General features: G+C 39.6%; 2 protein-coding genes and 2 pseudogenes across 2 annotated transcripts; all 4 read left to right on the plus strand.

Annotated features, from left to right (window-relative positions):
* Positions 1–23,303, plus strand: part of LOC126608661 (disease resistance protein RPV1-like) — a 112,225-nt pseudogene that overhangs the window by 23,695 nt on the left and 65,227 nt on the right.
* Positions 2,768–10,309, plus strand: LOC126608962 (TMV resistance protein N-like; annotated as a pseudogene).
* LOC126608856 (uncharacterized) lies at positions 19,141–22,696 on the plus strand. The gene has a single exon (XM_050276873.1). The coding sequence runs from the start codon at positions 19,274–19,276 to the stop codon at positions 19,967–19,969; it is 696 nt and encodes a 231-aa protein (XP_050132830.1). The 5' UTR covers positions 19,141–19,273; the 3' UTR covers positions 19,970–22,696.
* Positions 20,166–22,696, plus strand: LOC126608903 (protein RETICULATA-RELATED 5, chloroplastic-like). Its single transcript, XM_050276923.1, has one exon. The coding sequence runs from the start codon at positions 20,166–20,168 to the stop codon at positions 20,673–20,675; it is 510 nt and encodes a 169-aa protein (XP_050132880.1). The 3' UTR covers positions 20,676–22,696.

Raw genomic sequence — 23,303 nt, forward strand, 5'->3', positions numbered from 1 at the left:
TTAGATATATGTTTTCGCTTGAACATCACAAGGAAAATATGTATTAGGAAAACCTAACCTTCAAAGCATGTATGTAGAAATTCATAAGTAATTGGTAAAATTACATAGGATTGTTAATGGTGACTGCAGAATCCTAGTATTTAAATTGTTTTCCAAAACCTTTGTCTTTTGCTTTCTTTACTTTGTCAAGCACTTAATTATTTTTATTTAAATTCGTTTTTATTATTTTAAATTCCAAAATCAACCATTTCAAACCTTTGTTCTAAATAATTAGCTAAGAATTAGTTTAAATACAAATTATTCATTCAATCCATGCGGCAAACGACCTTGTTTGAGCTGTTATACTACAATGACCTTGTACTCTTGCAAGTATTTTTAAGTGTTTTTATCCCTACTTTTGTAGGTGATAAAAATCCTATCAAGAAATTGGTGCCGTTGCCGGGGATCGTTTCAAATAATTTGTGTTTATCATATTCTTAGTTAATTATTTTTGTAAATATCTTTTTATTGTTGATTTTATTTTTATTTTTATAGGTTATGTTTTGTTGGTTTTGAGAATAGTTAAACGATGGGCTGGAATCTACAACCAACAGGAGGGCTACCTTCATGGAATTATATCAATATGAGGAACTCTCAAAGGCCTAGGTGCGATCCATACTCAAAACTTTACAATCTAAGAGCCCCTTGAACAGCCAACCGTGCCACAAAGATCTACTCTAGATGACAAACTTGCTGAATTGGCAGAGTGTGTCAAGCAATTTGTTGATAGCATGCCGAATACCAAACCATCAGCAAAGATCATTGAAGAGCAAGATGGGCAGCTTTCGTATCAATTCATAGAAAATGAGAACGATTCATATTCAAACTTTTACAATCGGTGGACAGAGCATCATACTTCTATGTGGGTAAGCAATCAACAGGCTTTTCAGCAGCCCTGTGTGCCACAAAAACTTTCTTTGGAGGACCAGATTGCTAAGTTGGAGGAGTCCACTAGGTTGTTCATGGAGGGTACCCCTTAGTTGCAGAAAATAAATTCAATCGACAATCTGGCACAGCAAATCGAGCATCTCACGTATCAATTGGAAGAACAAGAAAACGATTCCAATTCAAATTTCCCTAATCAACCAATTGCAAACCTACATGGTTCAAAGGAGTGCTCTGCAGATCAAACATTGAGATGGGGGGAAAAACCAACGATACTACAATGGAAGAATCTGAAATTGAAGGCCCAACGGGAGAAACAGCGCCTACTGACCTTGAACCTGTTATGACCCAAAGGCAGCAACAAACCATGACGGATCAACAAAATCAAGATTCTATGTGGACACATGCAAAAGTGCACATTAATCTGCCGCTACGGGATGCGATTGAAAAAGCTCCAAAGCAATCACTAAATTTCAATTTATTTGAGGCTCCAAGGCAACCCGCTAAGCAGCAGGAATGCATGAATACTCAAACAGATTTGGATACAGGGCAGAAGCGTGGTGATGAGAACTTTTTAAATGCTGTACTGGACAGTACACCAGCATAGCCGATCATATTTAGAGAAATTTGGGGAAAGTCCTACAAGCAAGCTAAGATCTGCATGGGAAATAAGAAAAAGCTTAATGGCAGCCGCATTCTTCGTCAACAAATTCTACTAGTGCAGAGGTTGTGGGTGTTAAATACAAGGTTCAAGTCAACCAAGTATTGAACTTTGAGTGTGTGGATTAATCTGTTCACATGTGTGCAATATAATTTGGTCAATGAGAATAAGTCCATCAAGTGTTCCAAGAAATGCCGTAGTGAATAAACTAAATTTTCTTTTTGAGTGGTTCCCGCTCTATTTCTATCTAGGAAACTTGGACCTTCAACGCTAGGACCTCCAATGTTTACTCTACAAAGTATTGCTTGTGAGTGCTCTGGATTGCAAATTATGATTCCAGGCAATGAAGTTTCAAGGCGGTTTGGCTGTATCCAGAAAGATCGAACGACATTTGAACTTCCTCTCGATAACGAAGGATGAGAGAGAGGTAAATCATGTGGGAGGCAAATTTTCTGCCCTCTCACTTCCCATGCCCTCCTATTTGTGTGGTCACGGTTAAGCCATGTTAATATTTTATATTATTTTTTTATAAAGATAATAAGCCAAAAATGAATAGTAATATAAAATGTTGACGTGACTTAACCGTGACCACACAAACAGTAAAACACGGAAAGTGAGAGGGCCGAAAATCTACCTCCAATCATGTGTTGCTCATTTATTCAGCTTAGCTGACAATTAATTAATTAAGTCCGTCGAAAAAAAATACAAAACAAAGATGTGGCCTTCGAAAGTGGGTAACTGGGTCGGAATTATTATTTCATTCCTGGTGAAGAAAGGCCACAGGTGATTACAATATCAACAAATAATTGAATACAGACAAACTATAGTGATCAATCGATCAAGGGAAAAAGAAACTCCATAATGGAAAAAGACACAATCTTCCTTAAATTAAAGACCCCCACTTGGTATGGCCACTTTATATGTAATATTTTTATATTTTTCATTTGTCTGTGATTATTTTAAAATATTATAATGGTGGATTGTTACATCAAAGGTTGTCGGTAGGAGTTCGCAACAAAACTTCCTCTTCTTTAAATTAAAGACAGTCAAGTAACAATTTAAAATTTTTAATCGTCAATGAAATTGCCACGAAATTTCATCTCTTTCAACTTGATCACATTCACATTGAAAGGTAATAGGTAGGAAACTGCTTGTTAGGTAGGAAGAAAAGCATGAGGACTAATATAACAAGAGAGAGTCCACATTCACATTGAAGGTGGTAGGAAACTGCTGCTTCCTTCACAGGAAGAAAAGCATGCAGAAGGCCTGATATATATAACAAGAGAGTCCATTGTCCACACTCCATACCATACTGCATATTCCAATTCTTTGAGAGGCTCTTTTCTTTAGTTTACTTGTCTTTAATTCTCTTATGGCCATTCAACTTGCCTCTTCTTCTTCCTTGCCTCCTTCATGGACATATGATGTATTTTTGAGTTTTAGAGGTGAGGATACACGCTTTACTTTTACAGATCATTTATACAAGGCCTTGCACAGTAACGGAATCGACACCTTCATTGATCGTCATCTTATAAGAGGAGAAGAAATATCACCAGCTTTTCTAAAAGCAATTGAAGAGTCGAGAATTTCAATCATTGTAATCTCTGAAAACTATGCATCGTCGAGATGGTGCTTGGATGAGCTCGTACATATCCTCAAATGTAGAAGGTCAAGGCAGCAAATAGTTTGGCCAGTTTTCTACAAGGTGGATCCGTCCCATGTACGAAATCAAACGAGTAATTTTGGTGACGCATTTACAGGACTTCAGTGCAAATACAAGGACGAGGAGAAGATCCTGTTATGGAGGAGTGCTCTAAAAGAAGTAGCAAATTTGTCAGGACATACTGTCAAAGAGGAAGAGTACGTACCTTTCTTCACTCCTTGTAGTTTGTTTAATTATATGATTCTTTCGTGTAATACTCTGTCATTTTTTATTAGTACTGATATACTCACTCCGTTACGCTATCTTCCCACACATCATTATTCCATCCGCCATAAAAAATTAAAAAATTAACATCTTATTTTCCATCCCCTATAATCCCTAAAATAACTTTTATACACCACAACTCAAATGTCCAAATAGAACAAATCCAGAAATTAACTGAAAAAGGGGGAAAATTAAAAACCTTGAAAGCTACATAGTCATTGGTTTTGTTGGAGAGTTGTAGAGAGCAAGAGATCTGCTTCATCAATTCAACTAATTTTGTTCGAAGCAAAAGAATTAAATCGAAAAAGTGCAAGTAAGAATATCGAAACAGTAAAAAAAAAAAACGCGAATCTGCAAGTAAAGGGGAAGCAGTTTAAGAGGGAGAGCGTACCGGTGAGCTTCTCAGCATCGAACCAAGATTCTGATTCCCCTGTCCTCTCTCTCTCTCTTAAATTGCTCTCCTAAAGCCGAGATTTGATTCAAATTTGGAAGCTATCAAATTAAAGATGCAAAATTGCAACAAAACGTCAAAAAGTTTAAAATTTGTTGGAAAAATCCACAAACTGATGAACATATTTAATCAGCCCAAATAATGGATCTTTCTCCCACCGATCAAAACTCGACTCCATTAATTAATCAGCCCAAATATATAAATGAATTAGCAACCAATCTTTTTTTTTTCCAAATAAAAAAATGAACCCTAGCTCGAAAATTGATTAATTCGAAATTAATTCCGAGTACAAAATTGACAGTGGAAGCAAATGGAAATCAGAAATAGACAAAGAGGGTAAAAGGGGAAATTGGGTGAGGAGAGATTTTGTTATTTCAGCTATGCAATTTGGATTTGCAGGTGACAGAAGATTTGGGTTGGGGAAGAGTGAGAGAGAGAGTGGTCGAGAGAGGGAGAGATTCAAATAATTTGAGACTGGTTTCCGAGAGAGAGAAGGAAAGAAACAACGTAGCCGACGGTGGAGAAGTCAGGAGAGAGATGAAACGGAACAGAGAGAAAAATGGGGGAGAGAGAAACGGAGGACCAAGCGGTGAGGGAGAGAAACAATTAGGGATTTAACATTTTCATTAAAATGTGAGTGGAAAAATAAAAAGTAGATTTAACAGTACTTTTTTTATTATTTTTTTCTTTTACAAATAAATATAACTAAAAATTTGATTGATTAAATGTGTAAGTTTTTTATTTAAACTGGTAGGTATGAAACTACATTTATCAATGAGATTAATAAGGAGATCCCAATTAAAGTACTACAACGCACATATTTGGATGTGGCCAAATACCTAGTTGGAATACAATCTTGTGTAGAAGAGGTGGAAGAAATTTTAAATGTCGGTGAAAATAGTCGTTGTGTGGTTGGGATTTGGGAGGCATCTGGAATTGGCAAGGCAACAATTGCAAAAGCTGTTTATAATGCAATTGCTCGTAAGTTTGAAGGAGGACATCACATGAATTCGAATCGGTTTTTCCGATTAGATTTGGGTTCAATTCAATTTTTTTTTAATTTATAAAATCTGAAAATTGAAGGAAAAACACAAATCCAAATATCCATACATACACGTCCGCCAAACCCAATTCACTGTAAAACACAAACCAAATTTGAAGGATTTGACGGTCTAAAGCAAAAGCCTTTGTGGAAGAGCCGATCGGTAAGGGTCTGGAACGAGAGCAGTTCCATGATGGATGACTCACTGGGAAGTTCTCGTGTGAGTTGTAAAAAACAAAACCGCGAGGGCGTGGTCGGAGCCCAAAACGGATAATATCGTGCTACAATGAAGTCGAATCCAGGATGTAGTAGGGGCCCGGGCCGGGATGTGACATATCTTCTACTAATCTTAAGAACAATAAATGAATAACAATTAATTAAAATAAAATTTTCATAAAATAACAAATTGCAATAGAAATTATTTTACAAAAAGAGAAAGGGTGAGATTTTTGGGTTAAGGGTTGAGGTTGAGGGGGAAGTGCGGAAGTTACCGTGAAGAGAAGAATTGCTTTGGAGGTTTGTGGGGAAGTTATCATTAGTTTTGGACTTTTATTTCTTTTTTTTAATTGTTTAATGATTATCCACAATTATTATTTTGATTGTTTGTCATGAATATCCACAATTCCTAAACCTTGTTTATAAACTCAAGTTATGCAAGTAAGGGTAAAGTTGTCTTTTCGTGTGTTCTTGGTTGACAAAGACTCTTCTTTTAATAATAGTATAGAGTATAAACTTTGTCGTTCATCAAAGCTAGCGAACAAGGAAGTGAGTGTTCTAGCGGTTGTTGCTAGCACTTCCCTTTCGTGTAATCCTCTCTTCTTTTTCACCTTCTTTTTCCTTTTCAAAGATATATAGCAAAAAAGTTGATTGACAAAATATGTCAAATTTTTTAATTAAACTGGTAGGTATGAAGTTACATTTATCGATAAGATTGTTACGGAGATCTTAGTCAAAGTACTACAACGCACATATTTGAATGTGGCCAAATACCCAGTTGGAATACAATCTTGCGTTCAAGAGGTGAAAGAGCTTTTAGGTGTCGGAGGAAATGATCCTTGTGTGGTTGGGATTTGGGGGACATCTGGAATAGGCAAGACAGCAATTGCAAAAGCTGTTTATAATGCAATTGCTCATAAGTTTGAAGGCAGTTGTTTCCTGGCAAATGTTAGCGAACTATCAACATCACGTGAAGGTGTAATCAAACTACAAAAGACTCTTCTTTCTAAAGTTCAATGTGGTAAAAAGTTGAAAATTGACGATGCTCATCAAGGAATCAGTCTTATAAAGAAACTGTTGAAGCGAAAGAAGATTCTCTTAATTCTTGATGATGTGGATGAACTGGAGCAGTTAAACAACTTGGTTGAAGTCGATTGGTTCGGCGAGGGTAGTAGAGTGATCATAACCACAAAAGATAGAGGTTTGCTGGAATCTTATGATGTTGGGTTGATATACAAGGTCCAAAAGTTAAAGGACGGAAAAGGCCTTGAGCTTTTTAGTTTGAATGCCTTTGGAAGAAATGAACCTCCGGACAATTATTTGGAACTCGCACAACGTGCAATAGCCTATGTTGAAGGCCTTCCGATAGCTCTTAATCTTATCGGTTCTCATCTGCATAATAAAAGTATAGATCGTTGGCAAGCTATATTGGATAATTACGATTCTTATGATGGAGAACCTTATAGAGGTATTCAAAAAGTACTTCGAAAAAGTTATGATACATTGGATTATGCCCTGCAACAAGTTTTTCTAGACATTGCATGCTTCTTCAAGGGTGAAGACAAAGGCTATGTGTTACAAATATTAAGAAATTCGAAGCTTCATGTACCATCAGATTGTATTGAAATACTCGTTGAGAAAGCCATCATAACTATTGAATATAATATGATTTTGATGCATGACTTACTAGAAAAAATGGGTAAGCGTTTAGTTAGTGAAGAATCGCCCATTGAATTAGGCAAGCGGAGCAGATTGTGGCATCATGAAGATGTGTACCATGTTCTAACTGAAAACAGAGTGAGTAGAATATATGTTCTTGCATTTGGTTTAATTGGCATGATTTTGAAAGAAAAAAAAAATTTAATATACGACTTGTTTGTTAACATTATTTCTTTTTTCCATCGTAGGGAACAAAGAAAATTAAAGGCATTGTGGTAAAGTGGCTCACACCAGATGTGATACCCTTGAATTCCAAAAGCTTCTTTGGGATGGTAAATCTTGAAATTTTCATAAGCAGTAATGCATGTTTTTCTGGATGCGTTGATTATCTGCCCAACAATTTGAGGTGGATTGATTTGGGTGGAGATAAGTTTCAAATTTGGGAAACCAATTTTCTTCAAAAGCATATTGTTAAGTTCAATTTGCAATATCTTCCAAGGCATCTTGTCACATATAATATGTCATGCAATGACATCAGACAATTGAAGGGACTTAAGGTATGTATACATTTTAAAATTAATTTGGATGATTCCTAATTTAAATGTACATTTTATTTTGGGAAAACGAAAATTTCCAAAGTTTTTCATCATTAATTATTCTATTTAAAGTTTGTGACTTTTTGTTTTGTTTTGTTTTTTTTTTAAATTTTGGTTTCACAGAATTTGGCAAATCTTAAATATATGAAGTTACGCGAGTGCAAATTTCTGGAAAAAATCCCCGACTTATCCGGAAGTCCAAACATAGAGTATTTGGATCTTCATGGCTGCACAAATTTGGTTGAGGTTGATGATTCTATTGGATTCCTTAAGAAACTTGTTACATTAGATCTTATGGGGTGCTCTAGGCTTACGAGGTTTGTGCAAAGACTTATGTTGAGATCCCTTGAAAGCCTTTATCTTCGTGGTTGCACAAGGCTCGAGAGTTTTCCAGAAATAGAGGATGAGATGGAATCTCTAACATATTTGGATATACAAGAAAGTGGCATAAGAGAATTGCCTTCATCAATTGCATATCTTACTAGGCTTGTCGAATTGTTAGCAAATAAATGCGAGAACCTTATAGGTACATCATTACATCATCTTAATGGGTTGCAACATCTCATTCAGGTTTCTTTCGGTCAATGCCCAAAACTGGTGACATTTGGGAAGAACAAGATGAAGTTTGATGAAGTTTCATCCAGCAGTATCGAATCTCAACTGCTTTCAAATGACTTAGAGACCTCACAGGACAACTGTAACACATTTGCTCTTCCCAACCTACATTATCTTCACCTCGAAGGATGCAATTTATCAGAAAGTAATTTCCTTGTGCCTCTTGATTGCTGGTCCACATTAACACATCTTGATCTCTCAAGAAACATTTTTGTTAGTCTTCCGGATTGCATTAGCAAATTTGTCAACTTGGAAAGACTTTATTTGAGTGGTTGCAAGAGGCTTCGGGAAACTCCACAAGCCCTTCCGCCAAAACTAATCGAGTTATATCTGGATGATTGCACATCATTGGAGAAAATTCCAAAACTACCCCCGATGCTTTGCATTCTGAGCTTGGCTAATTGCTTTGGACTAAGTGGCGTTGAGGTGGCAAAGTTGGAAAATAATTTGTTGAATGAGGTTTGTCTCTCTTCTTAATTACTCTTGAAATTAAAATATATATTATTTGTTGTTATTTGGGAGAGAGGTCATATCACAATTGTTTGTAATTTGTTATCTATATATTATTTACTATTGCAGGGATCTCTTTGGCGCTATATATTATTTAGAGTTATTTATCCAGGCAATGAAGTTCTAAAGTGGCTCAACTATACCTCTAACCATCCCACAACCATTCAAAGTCTATCAGCTGAATATGACTGGAGGAGAATAGTCCGTAATGGAGGCATTGGTTTTGGATATGAATGGAGGGCAGACACCTTTGTTGGAGGCAGTAGTCTTAAAATTCCTCTAAATTTACAAGTAGGGGAGACGTTAGAAGGATTGGTTCTATCTATTGTTTTTGAACCACCGAATTTTGATTTTCATTATTATGTTATCATCAACGGAACAGAATACTCTACACACTATGGATGGCCTTATACTAACTCGGAGGCAGCTCATGTGGGGCTCGAGTTAGTGGATTTAGAAAAGAAGCAGGGAGATATTTGTAATGTTGAATTTCTTATCCCCAAGAAGGCACGTATTAAAAGTTGCGCGGTGCACCCACTATTGCGCAAAGAAGACGAATGGCTTCCCTTGTCTTTGGGACCAACAAGTAGTCTTGGGAAGAGGCCTCGTCCACTTGGATCCTCAGATACCGTCCACGAGGAATATGATCGGCATCGACAATGACTTTCCTTTCCTTACCGGCGTATGATAAACGCAGGCAGATTGATCTTAATGTTCCTTTTGATATTGAGGAGGAGGAGCAAGAGCAGCCATCCACTTCAGATGATTCACAATTTTTTCTTCATTAGGAGTTTGGGTACGTACATTTCAGTTTTAGTATAACTAAATTATTTTTTTTATTTTTTTTTTGTATTGTGAATTTGTGATATCTTTTTAGATTAATATAATATAATTAATTAATTTAAATTAAATACATTAAAAAATTAGGATAAATTATATTTTACCTTCTCAACTTTGGGTCGCATAATAATCTCATATCTCGATATATTATACATCAATTTATAAATTCGTTGTAATATCATAACTCCGTCAACTTTTCTGTTAATTTTTATGTTAAATGCTGACGTGGCAGACACTGGCCGCACCCTTACCTAACTAGGTTATAAAATGAATTAAATATTAACAATTAAAGAATTTTTAGTTCTAAATTAAATTAAAGTTAACAAACAAATCGATGGATATTTTAACCGAGGTTTAATATTGCACCAAATTCGTAAGTTGACATTGCAATATTTAAAAGGTGAGGTATAACTTTCTTATAAGACTCAAAGTTAAGGTGGTAACATGTAATTTACCCAAGAATTTAAACAGTTTTCAATCTGCAGAAACAAAGATTTCATATGGCTACTGGCTAATTATTAGAAAAACAGAAACCACATTCGTATCCTAAAGTACCTTTGACTGTGAGTGAGTAAGCCACAGCCCTTCACTAATAAAACCAAATTCTAATTAATCAAAACAAACAACAATGGAAGGAAAGCGTACAAGGAGAAATGAGATTACGAGTACAAATTTCAAGATTAATTATCTTAAAACTTGGTTTTGTTCAGATATATAAACCTAGAAGGAGAAATGGAGATTATAAGTACAAAATTTCTGCAGGAAGATCAAAGAACTACATCATTTGGATGAACATGTAGAGCACGTGCTCCTCTCTCTGTTAATCAAGTTTACACAAACTTGTTGGAGTACTGTTTAATCAAGAGTACTTTTTATGAGCATTTCCAATTTACGAATAGGTGGAAAATTTGATTTGGTGTTGATTAATAAGATTTGGTACGATTTTAATATCAAGAGGAGACAACAATATGTAGAAAACATGGCCATAATTTCACAGGTCTCTGTCCCTATATATTCATTCCTTGCAGATTCTGGGATGGAGTTTTGGTCAAAATTGCAGCCTACTGTTTCTTGATACATTTTTGGTTTTGGACAAATACTGTCTCCTGCCTTTTGCCATTTATGGGTCCTTTGTTTTCTCTGTTGCTGCTGGGACAGAGTCCGTTAGATTTGCCCGTTTATTTTCTTTGCTCCCACAAGCGGGTGCAGGAGGCTAAAAAAGGAGCTTTGAAATTTATAGGGCCCGTTTATTTCATGCCATTGACATTTTCGAGCTAACTTTTTGGCATCTATGATCCACAGGTGAGTTGGCTTCGCTAGTTGAGGGTCTTCGCACAGGCAAGGAAACATTATTGAAAGAGTTCATCATTAGTCCCCCCAATGTGCTTACTGAAAATCAGGGAAATCAAACACGGCTATATGGTCCCGAAAAGGGCTTATCATACATCGCCAAACCTGCAACTGGACAGAGTTTTATATCTCACCACGGGAGCGCGTTGAATCAAAGCATACCTCTCGTGGATCCCCTGGTCACTCTCTTTAGCAGTGTCCACGAGAAGATGTCCCAAAGAGGAAGCAAAGGCAGCATGCTTTATCCAAATCTTGGAAGCATTTTGAATGCAGGGGAGTATCATAATAAAAACGCACATTGGGACTTAGAGAGCCAGACAGATGGTGAGGATCACGAATCTGAAGCATCCGGGGCTTATTGTGATGAAAGCTTGAGAAGTCCACTAATCTCGTGCCAAACAACAAGTATGGGAACGCCTAGGTCCGGCGGCAGTGCTTTAGGTGTGAGATCCAATACAATCTTGATGAAAGGAAATGTAGAAGCTAGCATGGCTATCAGTAGTAGTGTGGACACTGGTGGAGGTTGGCAGCTGGCTTATAAGTATTCTGACCGAGTAGGCGAAGACGGGAAGAAGGAAGGAGGAGTTCAAAGATTGTATTTGCATCAGGATAGTGCACTTGGGTGTCGGCCTGCGTCGGTTGTTTCAATTTCTGGTGTAAGACAAGAAAGGAAACTCATTCATGCTGGTCTGGTTAGTCAGCCTGATGTTTCACTCAAGGAACCGACAAGTCTGCGCTCTCTTCGTGCAGAAAAGGTTCCTCCATCGGAAGCTGTTATTAAAGGGCCAACATGGAGAGATATTCTTGTACCGGGAGTGAAGCGTGCACTGGTTGTTGGAATTGGACTTCAAATTCTTCAGCAGGTTTGGTAGAAAAGGTTAAACAGTTCTTTGAGTTAAAAAAGCGCTGAAATTTTATTAAATTATCAAAAAAATTTCAGAAACTTTCTTGTTTGTCAACCTTCTTATGTCTTTTCTTTTCAGCTGCGCAGATTGTCGGCATAAATGGAGTTCTCTGCTACACTCCTCAGGTTTATGAGCAAGCCAGCATGGTGTTCTATTTAACATAGGGTTGATTCCAACATGTATCTCTCTTCTTAAGTGCCATTACAAACTTTCTTAATGCTTCCTTGCATTGCTACGTCCATGTGGCTAATTGATTTAACTGGCAGAAGGTATTTATCTTTCAAACACCTTCAATTTCATAGAAACGGTTACTGACTTTTAAACAAAAATTATAACTAGGGGACACTATCCAAGCGTACATAAAACACCGTTCAGTGTCCTTTATGGTCTACTCAGTTTTCCTCCAGTTCTTTTTAAACTAAAAATTTGTAACCGGTTCCATCTGTGCATATTTGCGAAAATAAGCATTCCTTGTTGCCTTTCTTGGTATGCAGGTCACTGCTGATCTCCACATTACCAATCCTTATAGTCCCTCACTCTTCTAGGAGTTGCCAATATTGTCAACTTGGGAACTGTTCTGTATGCAGGTTACTGCTGTTCTCCTTTGACTATTTTTTCACTTCTTATAAACTTGTGAAATCCCTGATTGAAGTTTAAAAACAATCTTATTTAGCTCGTGAAACTAATTAAATTACTCGTGCGTGGCATTATTTTTCTACAAAACTTGCTTCTAACACTAATTCGACATGCATTCTAGCCCATCAGATCTTATTTAGCTCGTGACAAATAGTATAAGACTCACTAATTTTATTTACAAAGGAAAAACTCATTAATTTTACGTATCCTAAACGTCCATTATCTACACTTGAGGTCGAATCTTTCATTCCACCAATGTAGATTGTTTTTAAGTTTGTTTGAAAAGAAATTTACAATGTCTTTTAAAAATTTGAAGAAAAAAAAAAGAAATTGTTTTTAACTGCGCTGAGCCCTCGTGCCGAGTAGTCAGTCATCGTCTTCACCAAATTGAGTTAATTAAAGGTACTTTTTTACAGGTTTGTCAGTTGATGACGACTTTTTGGAGCTCTTTCCGCACACAGGCTGCGTTGGATGATGGTATTAGCAAAGGAGTATCCAGTGCAGAAGAACCTGAACAGGACACAGAACATGACCAAGCCCCAGAACCGGATGAGGGTACGAATTTTGAATTTGAAGATTTGGAACAGTTGATATCTGAGAATGGGAACATGCGCGACAGTTGGAGATTGCTGCCGGATTTTCAGAGAAGAGATATGGCAGCGAAGCTGGCCATGAAAATGGCTACCATGTTTTGGGGGTGGCAGTGATGATGAAGTGGAAAGTATCGGCGAGTAAAGGCTATGAGTATCTAATAGAGATGTGAGTGTTACACAACCCTGAATCCCCTTCTTGGACTTTTTCCACAAGCCGGCAAGGAAAGGAGAATCGGCAGTCTTGTTTACGGAAAGAAAAAGATATATTGTGCTTCATTACTCTGTTCTTCTGTTTTACTGTATAAGTAGGTTCAAAATAGTCGATGCCAATTAACCTGCGCGAACCGAGTTTGCAAGAAACTTTTGTTTTAATGAAACAATGGAAATGTTGGGATTGCATTCGAAAATCGAAGGGAAGAATCGATTTTGTATGAGCGCAATTAGTTATGATGTTGCAAAACTTTGATATGTAAACCAACGTACAATTACAAATTTCCTCCAATGATGGATGCAAATCAATCTTAGTAATTAGAAACTAGGGAGTTTTAACAAAAATGGCTTGGTACTATTCATTCTTAACCATAAGGACATTTTATGTATGAAAAGTCTATAATATATCAAACTCTTCTCTTTATTTACTCTTATGCCATTACATGCGGACCACAACGATGTTGACATTTCTGTCTGGAAATACATTATGATGCTATTCATCTTATGCTAATTTACAGCTAGTTCTTCAGGCTTCCATCATGTTGTCGATGTTATGCAGCTCTTCTTCTGACAAATTATTCCAATAATGTTCATCGCCTTCTACTAGCTCCGCATCTCTTTCTCTATCTTCTTTCACCTTGTAATATATTTTTGTTGTTTCTTCTTTGAAATTTTGGGGTTTCCAATAAGGCTGATGACTGATTCTTGTCTTACTGTAAATATACATCTCTTCTTCTTCTGCTACTAGTACCATATCATACCTAAAATCTTCAAACTCATCTAAAGCAAACATTTGGATCCCTCTAAATTTTAAAATATCTTTGTATGAAGGAGTCCACCTATGTGAGGAGATAGAGTTTAGTCTAAAGGACTCTTCATTGATCATGGTTATATGCCTAGCTTTCTCCTTATGCATGTGTACATACCAATCTGGAGGACTACTAATAAAACTTATGCAAATTTCTTTCCACCTTTCTAGATAATCTTCTCCTACTTTAATAAGTTTTTCAGGAAATGATTCTAGTTGAGAAATATGGTTAATAAATATTTTATCGAGATAACCAAACTCTAATAGTAAGGCAGGGGTAACTTCTACCACATTATGCTTTTCCTGATGCTCATAACTAAAATGCCATGATTTAAAATCTCTCATGTTAATCCTGGCCACAGCTACGCTAACCTCTAGTTTACAAATACAATTCTATGTACTATCACAAAGACATGGAGGATACATCTTTGTAATAATATTCATCTCTGGTTTTGGATCAAAGATGGATTGATACAAGGAGCATTGTAATTGTAATTGTAACTCTTTCATGGACTGTGATGCTCTGCTCAGGATCTCATTTTGCATATCTGTTGGCATTATTCTTAGTTTTGTCTTTGAAATTTCTTCTAATAAGACATCATCTAATATTAAGTCTGAAGATATATTCCTAAGAAAACTTTCATATTTTTCTTGTTTTTCTTTGTCACTCAGAACCTAATGCTGATCATTACTTTGATGTTGTTCCATTTCAACGTCTTCTTCTAAGAGCTCAATCTTAATTTTTTCTATGGGCTCATTAGCCTCTTGTTCTATGGGTTCAATAACCTCTTTTCCTTTATTCTTGTGATGATCAGTTTCTAAACCTATTTTTAATTCTCTTTTTAAGGTGTCACTTGCCTTTTGCTGCATTCTAAGAGATTGGAGTTCTTGGTTCATTTTGGTAAACTTACCAAGTAATGACTCATGGTCCCTAGAGATGACTTGAAGGTTGTGCTCAAGAAAATGAATATGCTTTGGTTTTGGTGGAAATTAAAATTAAAGCTATCAAACTCTTGTTCTAAGGCTCTAATTAATTTTTCATGACCTAACCTCATACTTGGCTGCTTAATTTGGATATTCCAAAAATTATCTAAGAGAACCTGCTGCCTATCAGAAATCCCTGGTACCCTTGATCTGTATCTCAGAGTTGGATTTCTGATTCCTTCAACAATATTGTCATTAAAGTTGAACGTGGGTACTGGTGGTGATGCTGGTCTGCTCATGCTATTTTGAAATCCACTGAATGGTGAAGGTTGATGGTGCATCATCATGCCATTGAAAAAAACTCTTTTGCCTTGCAGCCTTGTGTTATTTGCTGATGATGGTCCACGATATTCCATACCTATTCAACAAATTAATCTTGATAAGATATCAGCTAATGTATTGTCATTACCTTTTATATGTTCAAAAATTGGTTTAAAACCATTTCCTGTAATTGAATCAACAAAATTAACCCATCTTCGGGCTGCCTATTTATTAGCATGTATCTTGTTATAATGAGAAACTATATTTTGACAATCTGTTCTAATCGTAAATATTTCATTATGTAAAAATAAAGAAAATGCTTCAAGTGAATTAATTATCCCTAGAATTTCTAAATCTGTTGATGGTAATTGTAGACATCGAAATTTCGTAAATAAATGTTGACCGATAAATCAAAATGTCAACGCTCATGTATTACATAAATTTTACACGTAGCGTGTGACTCAACGAAAATTGGAATGAGTTGGAAAAGTCATCAAATAGGACACGTGTCAACACCTGGCAGAAACGACTTATTTCATCTAGGATATTATATTCAAAATTAGGCATTGGAAAATTCTATAAATACAAGCCCATTTCATTCATTTAAGGAGGACCAATTCATATTACACCTTGAAGCTCTGAAGCTCTGAAACTCCGAAGCTCTCAAGCATCCAGGTTCCCGAAGAATCAAGAAAGCCTTCTTCGTTCTTCGTTCATCGTTCTTCCAAGATCAAGCCCCGACGACCCTTGAAGAAAGTGTTCTTCGTTCATCGTTCTTCCAAGATCAAGCCCCGACGGCCCTTGGATCAACCATCCACCAATTCAAGATCAAGCCTCGACGGCCCTTGAAGAAAACACCATCGTTCATCATCCGTTCATCCAAGATCAAGCCCCAACGACCCTTTGGATCAATAACGTCGACAAATCCACACATCCAACCGTTCTTCAAGATCAAGCCCAAAAACCTTTGAAGATCCGTTCATCACTGTTCTTCAAGATCAAGCCCAAAAGCCCTTGGAGATCCGTTCGTCACTGTTCTTCAAAGATCAAGCCCAAAAGCCCCTTTGAAGATCCGCTCAAATCCACCTTCAAGATCAAGTCCACGGCCCTTGAAGAACGTTCATCCTTAGATCAAGCCCAACGGCCCTTTGGATCAATCACACATCCACAAATACACACCTTACGGAGATCGAATCAGAGGATCAAAATAGAGAGAGATTGTAACCCAAAATCATCAAATACAAATATTTGTTTGTGCACGTTCGTTTCTTGTCTCTTTCGTTTCAGGAATTTTCCGTGTTCACAAATTGGCACGCCCAGTGGGACCATCTCTACCTCTCATCTCTTTCTCCGTTCAAGGAATCCAAGCACACCTCAAAGTCAATGGCATCAAGCAAGGGACAAGCCGTTCTTGCAACCACTGAGGGAAGGATCCTAAGCACTTCTGCCGCAAACGGACAATCCATTGGCGCCACAACCGCTCCTCAACATGCCACTTCAAAATTGGTGCCGCTAAAAGAGCAAGGGGAGCATCCTAGGTGTGAGTCCGTCATCAACCTGACCTCGCTGGGGGCACCGAAGCATGATGCTGAGGCACATAAAATGACATCTCAAAGCAGCCAACGACGTTCTTCATCAGCATCCTGGATGTCTAAAGGAAAGTCACGTCTATTGGTCGCACAAGTCATGACTATCGGCATTACCTCCGTTGAAGAACAACTGGCTCAGATGAATGAAGCAATCGCAAGGCTAACCCGAACTGTGGAAGAAAAAGACTTGCAAATCGCTGCACTCGTCAGCCGACTGGAGCCACATGACGACGAGAACCCTAACCCAGAAGATGAGCCTCAGGTGGAGAAAAACGATGCGAAGCCCGAGCCAGACCAAGCAGCGGCACTCATGGGATCTCTTTCTATCCAGCAGCTGCAAGAGATGATCACCAACACCATCAAGGCACAGTACGAAGGGAGCTCAAATACCTCCGGGTTGTACTCAAAGCCGTATTCAAAGAAGATCGACGCCTTAAGGATGCCGAGGGGTTATCAACCACCAAAGTTCATGCAATTTGATGGAAAGGGAAACCCGAAACAGCATGTTGCCCACTTCGTTGAAACCTGCAACAACGCAGGAACCGATGGGGAGTACCCGCCGCACTATGAGCATGCTAGAGCTAACGAGCACAAAGCAGTGGAAGGACGAGCCAGTCATTGACTACATCAACAGATGGCGCACTCTAAGCCTCGACTGTAAAGACAGGCTCTCGGAAACCTCTTCAATCGAGATGTGCATCCAAGGCATGCAATGGAGTTTGCAATACATCCTTCAAGGCATTAAACCGCAGACCTTCGAGGAATTGGCCACTCGCGCCCATGACATGGAGTTGAGCATCGCCCATCATGGGAAGAAAGAACCGATCGCCGACTGCAAGAATGACAAAGTTCTTGGGACAAAGGTGGAAAAGGCTGCATGGAAACCCACCAAGGAAACGATGACGGTCAACACATCTCCCGTCAAAATATCCACACGAGGCAAGGCGATTCAAACCGAAGCTTTTCGTGATCAAGAGATGCGTAGACGCACTTTGAATGAGCTCGAGGAGAAGACTTATCCATTCCTCGACTCTGATGTGGTTGCCATGTTAGATGACCTGTTGGACAAGAAGGTGATCAGTTTGCCTGAGTGCAGACGGCCGGAAGAGATGAATCGTACCAACAGTCCAAGATACTGTAAATTCCACCGCTTCATCAGTCATCCGACAGAAAAATGTTTCGTGCTGAAAGATCTCATCATGAAGCTGGCTCAGAAAGGAATCATCGAGCTAGATCTTGACGATGTGGTGAAGTCAAACTATACCACCTTCACTTCTGGCTCTTCCGACTCAAAGTTTTCACCTCAACCGCTGGGGGCATCCTCCAAGACAAGCAAAGTTGAAGGATGGACTCAAGTCACTCCTAAGAAATTACACAAGAAGCATACGTCTCCTCCACATGTCCGCCAATCGGAAAGGGGGCAAAGCAGCTCTTGTCAAACTTCAAAGCAACATGAACGTGTTGAAGATGATGAAATTTCGACACATAGATCGTCCATCCCTATCACGATGCGCGATTTCTTTCCTGAAGACTTCTTCAATCACTCAGTCAAAGCTCCTTGCTATGAAGATTGCGAGGAATGGCTCTTCCGGATCGCTTGACGAACCAACAAAGCTCCTTGTCCGCACGAGCCTAAACTGTAGGACACAAAGCTCCTGGTCTGCAAGAGCCTAAACTGCAAGACACAAGGCTCCTAGCCTACACGAGCCTAAACTGCATGGCACAACGCTCCTGGTCTGCACGAGCATAAAAGGCAACACCAAAGCTCCTTGCCTGCACGAGCTGAAACTGCAACACGGCACCAAAGCTCCTTGCCTGCACGAGCTGAAACTGCAACACGGCACCAAATGCTCCTTGCCTGCACGAGTTGAAACTGCAAACGACACCAACGCTCCTTGCCTGCATGAGCTGAAACTGCAAACGGCACAAAAAAAAAATACCAAAAAAAAATAAAAATAAATATATGTATGTATTTGAACTACGTTACGACTTGATCTCTTCTTTGGAGGGGTACGTAGGCAGCTTGAATATTCCAAAATTTCGAGTTCAGTCACATCAAAATATAAATAAATGTTTTATTAGAGAAAGTCAATTTTATTAAAAAAATGATGAATACATATGTTTATGTATTTATAAAAAATAAAAAATAAATAAAAAAAAGAAAAGGAATACACAAGTATTATATATATATATATATATATATATATATATATATGTGTGTGTGTGTATGCGTAGCTTGAAAGCCGGGCCCTCGTCAGCAACCCATCCTCATTAGTGTCTCGGCCCAGCAACAAAAGGGCTCAAGCCACAACGAGCAAAAGGGCTCAAGCCACAACGGGCCCAAAGTCCAGCTTGTCTTCTTCCTCATTTCTCCTCGGCCCACAGTGCAGCCCAGCAGAGCACACAACTCTAGCCCCATCTTCTAATCAATCTCTCTCCCCGAAGCTATCCTCATCTCCTAGTTAGTAGTCGAATCAAAACCCTAGTATTAAAATCATGGCCGGACCCTCACCTGACCTCACCATGGTCACCACCATCAAATTCCTCTGCAGCTACGGCGGCAAAATCCTCCCCCGTTACCTTGGCGGCGAAACCCGTGTACTCGCCGTTCCCCGCTCTATTTCCTTTTCCGAGCTGTCGTCCAAGCTGACGGAGTTGTGTGGGCCATCCGTGACGGCGGTTAGTCTCCGCTGTCAACTACCCACCGAAGATCTCGACGCCCTCGTGTCCATCAAGTCCGATGAGGATCTCGTTAATCTCATCGAGGAATACGACAGAGCAGCCTCTTCCGCTAATATGAAGATCAGAGCACTCCTCTCACTCATCCCTGCCGCCGAGGCCCGCGCCATGTTCGCGATTCTCTTCCGCAAGCAGCTCACCCGCAACGACTCGTATCTCTGGCCCCGATTGAATCCGACGACCCAATCAACGCTGAAGACGATTCTGCTGACGTGTATTCAGCAGGAGGGCGCGAAATCCATCTCCAAGAAGCTCTGTGATACGATTTCCGAGCTCGCCTCTGGGATTTTACCCGATAACGGATGGCCGGAGCTGCTGCCGTTTATGTTCCAGTGCGGCGTTCTTGATATTCGATCAGTTATCGCAGTACATCGGCGACATCATAGTGCCGCACATAAAAGAATTGCACGCCGTCATCAATTTCATTCAGTGTTTGACCAGCTCTGCGGATAGGGATAGGTTTCAGGACCTGCTGCCGGCCAGAATTTCAAAGAAGTTGCAAAAGAAAAACCAAGTAGTTATATTACTTGATCCTGAAAGACAACACATACGACAAGAGGGATAAGTTCCTGTTGCTGATTTCCTGTGGTATTCTGCTGCCAGAACCTGCAGCAGGAATTGTTTTGATCGCGCTGAAATTGCTCGAGTTATGAATGCAGCAGGCAGGAGGCGAGAAGCCCTTCCACAGGACCTTCAGAAAGGACTGGATCTTGGTTTGGTATCCCCAAAGGTATTACAGAACTTCTTTGATCTGGAGCAGTATCCTCTTCTTGCAGAACTTGCTCAACGTTTCCAGGGTTTCAGGGAAAGATTGTGGGCAGATCCTAAATTCTTGAATAGATTAGCTATAGAAGAAGCTATATCATTAACTACTACTCTCTTAACACAGTATGAGAAGCGCAGAGAAAATTTCTTTGAAGAGCTGGACTATGTTTTTACAGATACTCTAAAGAGATCAGTGGTTGATTTCTTTACAGTGTGGCTTCCCGCCCCAACATTGTCATTCCTTTCATATGCTGATGAGATGAACACGCCTGATAGCATGGATGCCATTAAAGGTCTCCTGGGTCCATCCCAGATAATGCGTTTCAGAAGAATCTTGTGGGGACGGATTGGAGTATCAATTATAGACTTGCATCAGTGTTTCTGGGTGGTTTAAAATTAGCTGGTATTGGATTCATTTCAAGCATTGCGGCTGTTGCTGCCTCAAATGGTTTGTTTGCTGTTCGCAAATTCATTAATCCAACTCTGATTAGTGATCAGGAAAGGAAAAGAACTCCAATACTTAAACAGCAATAATTTATTCGTCCTTTCTCGGAACATAAGCAAATCTCCGTTATCAGATTATTGCTGGAGTAATAGAGCATCGAATCTCTGACGAGTTTGCTTCTCAAACATTACTTGTAAATCTGTTGTCTTTTGTTTCTCGGACAATAAACTCATATTGGGGAACTCAGCAATGGATTGATCTTGCACGCTTTACTGGACTGCAATCTCGGAAGAGCGAGTCCTCCTCTCACCAAATGCCAGAAATGCCCGATTCTACTAACCAAATGCCAACACTGGAAGATAAGATAGCTTCTGTAGCTGAAGCACCTGGAAAGGTTGAGACCCTGGAAGTTGGGTGAGCTGCGACACCACGTCCGACAGCTCACAGGAGCTCAAATTTGGCGACACGGTCTTTGACTCCACCATGAACAGCAACGGCTTGGCGAGTCCCTTCATGGAGGTGGATTTCGAGGGTCTTGTGGCAACGCTTGGTGGTCTGGTAGGAAGCGCCCAGGTTGCAAATATGATCCCTTCCTTTGCGACGGCAGGCAGTACATCGGCTGTGCAATGGCGGCGGTGCAAGGTAGCAAGAATGCAGTGGCGGAGCAATGGTTGTATAGTGGCAGTGGCAAACGTCAATGGCGGAGAACTTCAAAAACCACCGTCAAACGACTAGCCGGTGATGAAGCCTCGACTGCAGGATCTCCGTCATCTTCATCCTTCCCTGCAAATTCCCCAGCCCATCATTGAAATTTATAAAAAAAATAATAATAATAGAAAATGGGATGGTGGATCAAAGATGGGGAACAGCCCCATGACAGATCAAAAGTTTCTGGTGGTGCATGGGCACCATGTGCAGAAAGAAAAAAAATTGCAAAAAAATAAAAAGTTTGATCTTTGGTGCTTCTGGCACCATGATTAAAGAAAAAATTGTTTGATATTTGGTGCTCTGGCACCATGTGCAAAAAATAAAACAGGGGAAAAGAAAGGAAAATATAAAAAAAAATGGATGGTGCATCTGGCACCAAGTGCAAAAAAAAAAAAAAAAAAAAAAAAAAAGCATTAAGAGAAATAAAAGTCCATTTTATTTATTTTTTCTGGAAATTTTACATAAAATTGCATTCTACATACCAAAAAAAAAAAAAATCAAATCAAATCAAAATTACAAGAGGGGATATTCAAGGACGATTAGGTGGCGCCTCACAACTCGGCAAAGCTCCAGGAAGAGAAGGCGCCGGAGGTTGACTGTTTGAAGCCTCAGCAGTCGGTACAGCCCCAGAAGACGAAGGTAAATGCTGCTGGAACAGACCCACAAACCTCCGATGATCAAGTAAAATCTGACCATCAGATTCCTGCATCTGGTCAATTTTCCTCTTCATGTTTGTGGCATAGTTGTGTGCGAGCTTGTGCAACTGTTTATTCTCATGCTTGAGCTCTCTAATCTCCTGTTTGAGACTCATCACTTCAGCCGCCAACGATTCAACTTGACGGGTTCGAGCAAATAGGCGTTGGGCCATGTTGGACACAGAACCTGCACACTGCACACTAAGAGCCAGAGACTCCTTAACAGCCAACTCATCAGACCGCCTGGAAAGTAGTCTGTTATCTTTGGGGGTGACAAGGTTCTGGGCCACCACCGCAGCGGTCATATCATTCTTCATCACCGAATCCCCAACGGTAAGAGGACCAGTGGGGGATATGAAGGATGGGCGCCATATGTTGTCTGGAGAGGGCGGGACTGCCTCTTCACCAAGGTTCAAATCGAAACGACGGTCGGAGGGTCCAGAAATTTTCAAAGGTGTCGAAGAAAGAAGAGGTCAGACAGATCAAGATCTTAGAAGTGCAAGAAGGGAGTTTCTGCAAGCGAAAATTCAAGTGCGCTTTGAAACGAACTGCGTGCCTCTATAAAAATCAGCACTCAACGGGATTTCGGAGATCGAAGGGGCAAGCTCAGAATTCGAAGACGCCAATTCAAAAATCGAAGAGGCAAGCTCAGAAATCGGAGAGGCATCTTGCTTTTCCAGACGCGTCAGCACCCATCACACGCAAACTCAGCTTTGCGGAAATCACGGGTGATTTGTCGAAGCGCTGATCCTAGATATCGAAGAGACGCCAGTCTTTTCCAGACACGTCAGCACCCATCACACGCAAACTTAGCTTTGCGGAAATCACGGGCAATTTGTCGAAGATTTATGATAAAGAAGAAGGCACGTGAAGCCATACTGATCAATCACGCACTGGCTACTGACACGAGTGAAAGAACAGTACCTCTACAGGTATTAAGGAACTCCCTATAACTGTCCACCTTCACCCTCCATAGCAAGGCAGACATACGGAACCTTTCTTCATCTCCGAGAATGCCTTCCCAACGAAGCCTCTCGAGTCACTCAGTGTTCCTTATTCCTTGGGGTACCTCAGCAAACAAATGACACCAGAGCAAAAGTATCTCATATCACCAGGGTAGAAAGCAAAAGTATCTCATATCATGCGTTCTCCCTGTCATTTCCTTTGTCCTTGT

This window comes from Malus sylvestris, chromosome 2, assembly GCF_916048215.2.
Source record: "Malus sylvestris chromosome 2, drMalSylv7.2, whole genome shotgun sequence".
Classification (NCBI taxonomy): Eukaryota; Viridiplantae; Streptophyta; class Magnoliopsida; order Rosales; family Rosaceae; genus Malus; species Malus sylvestris.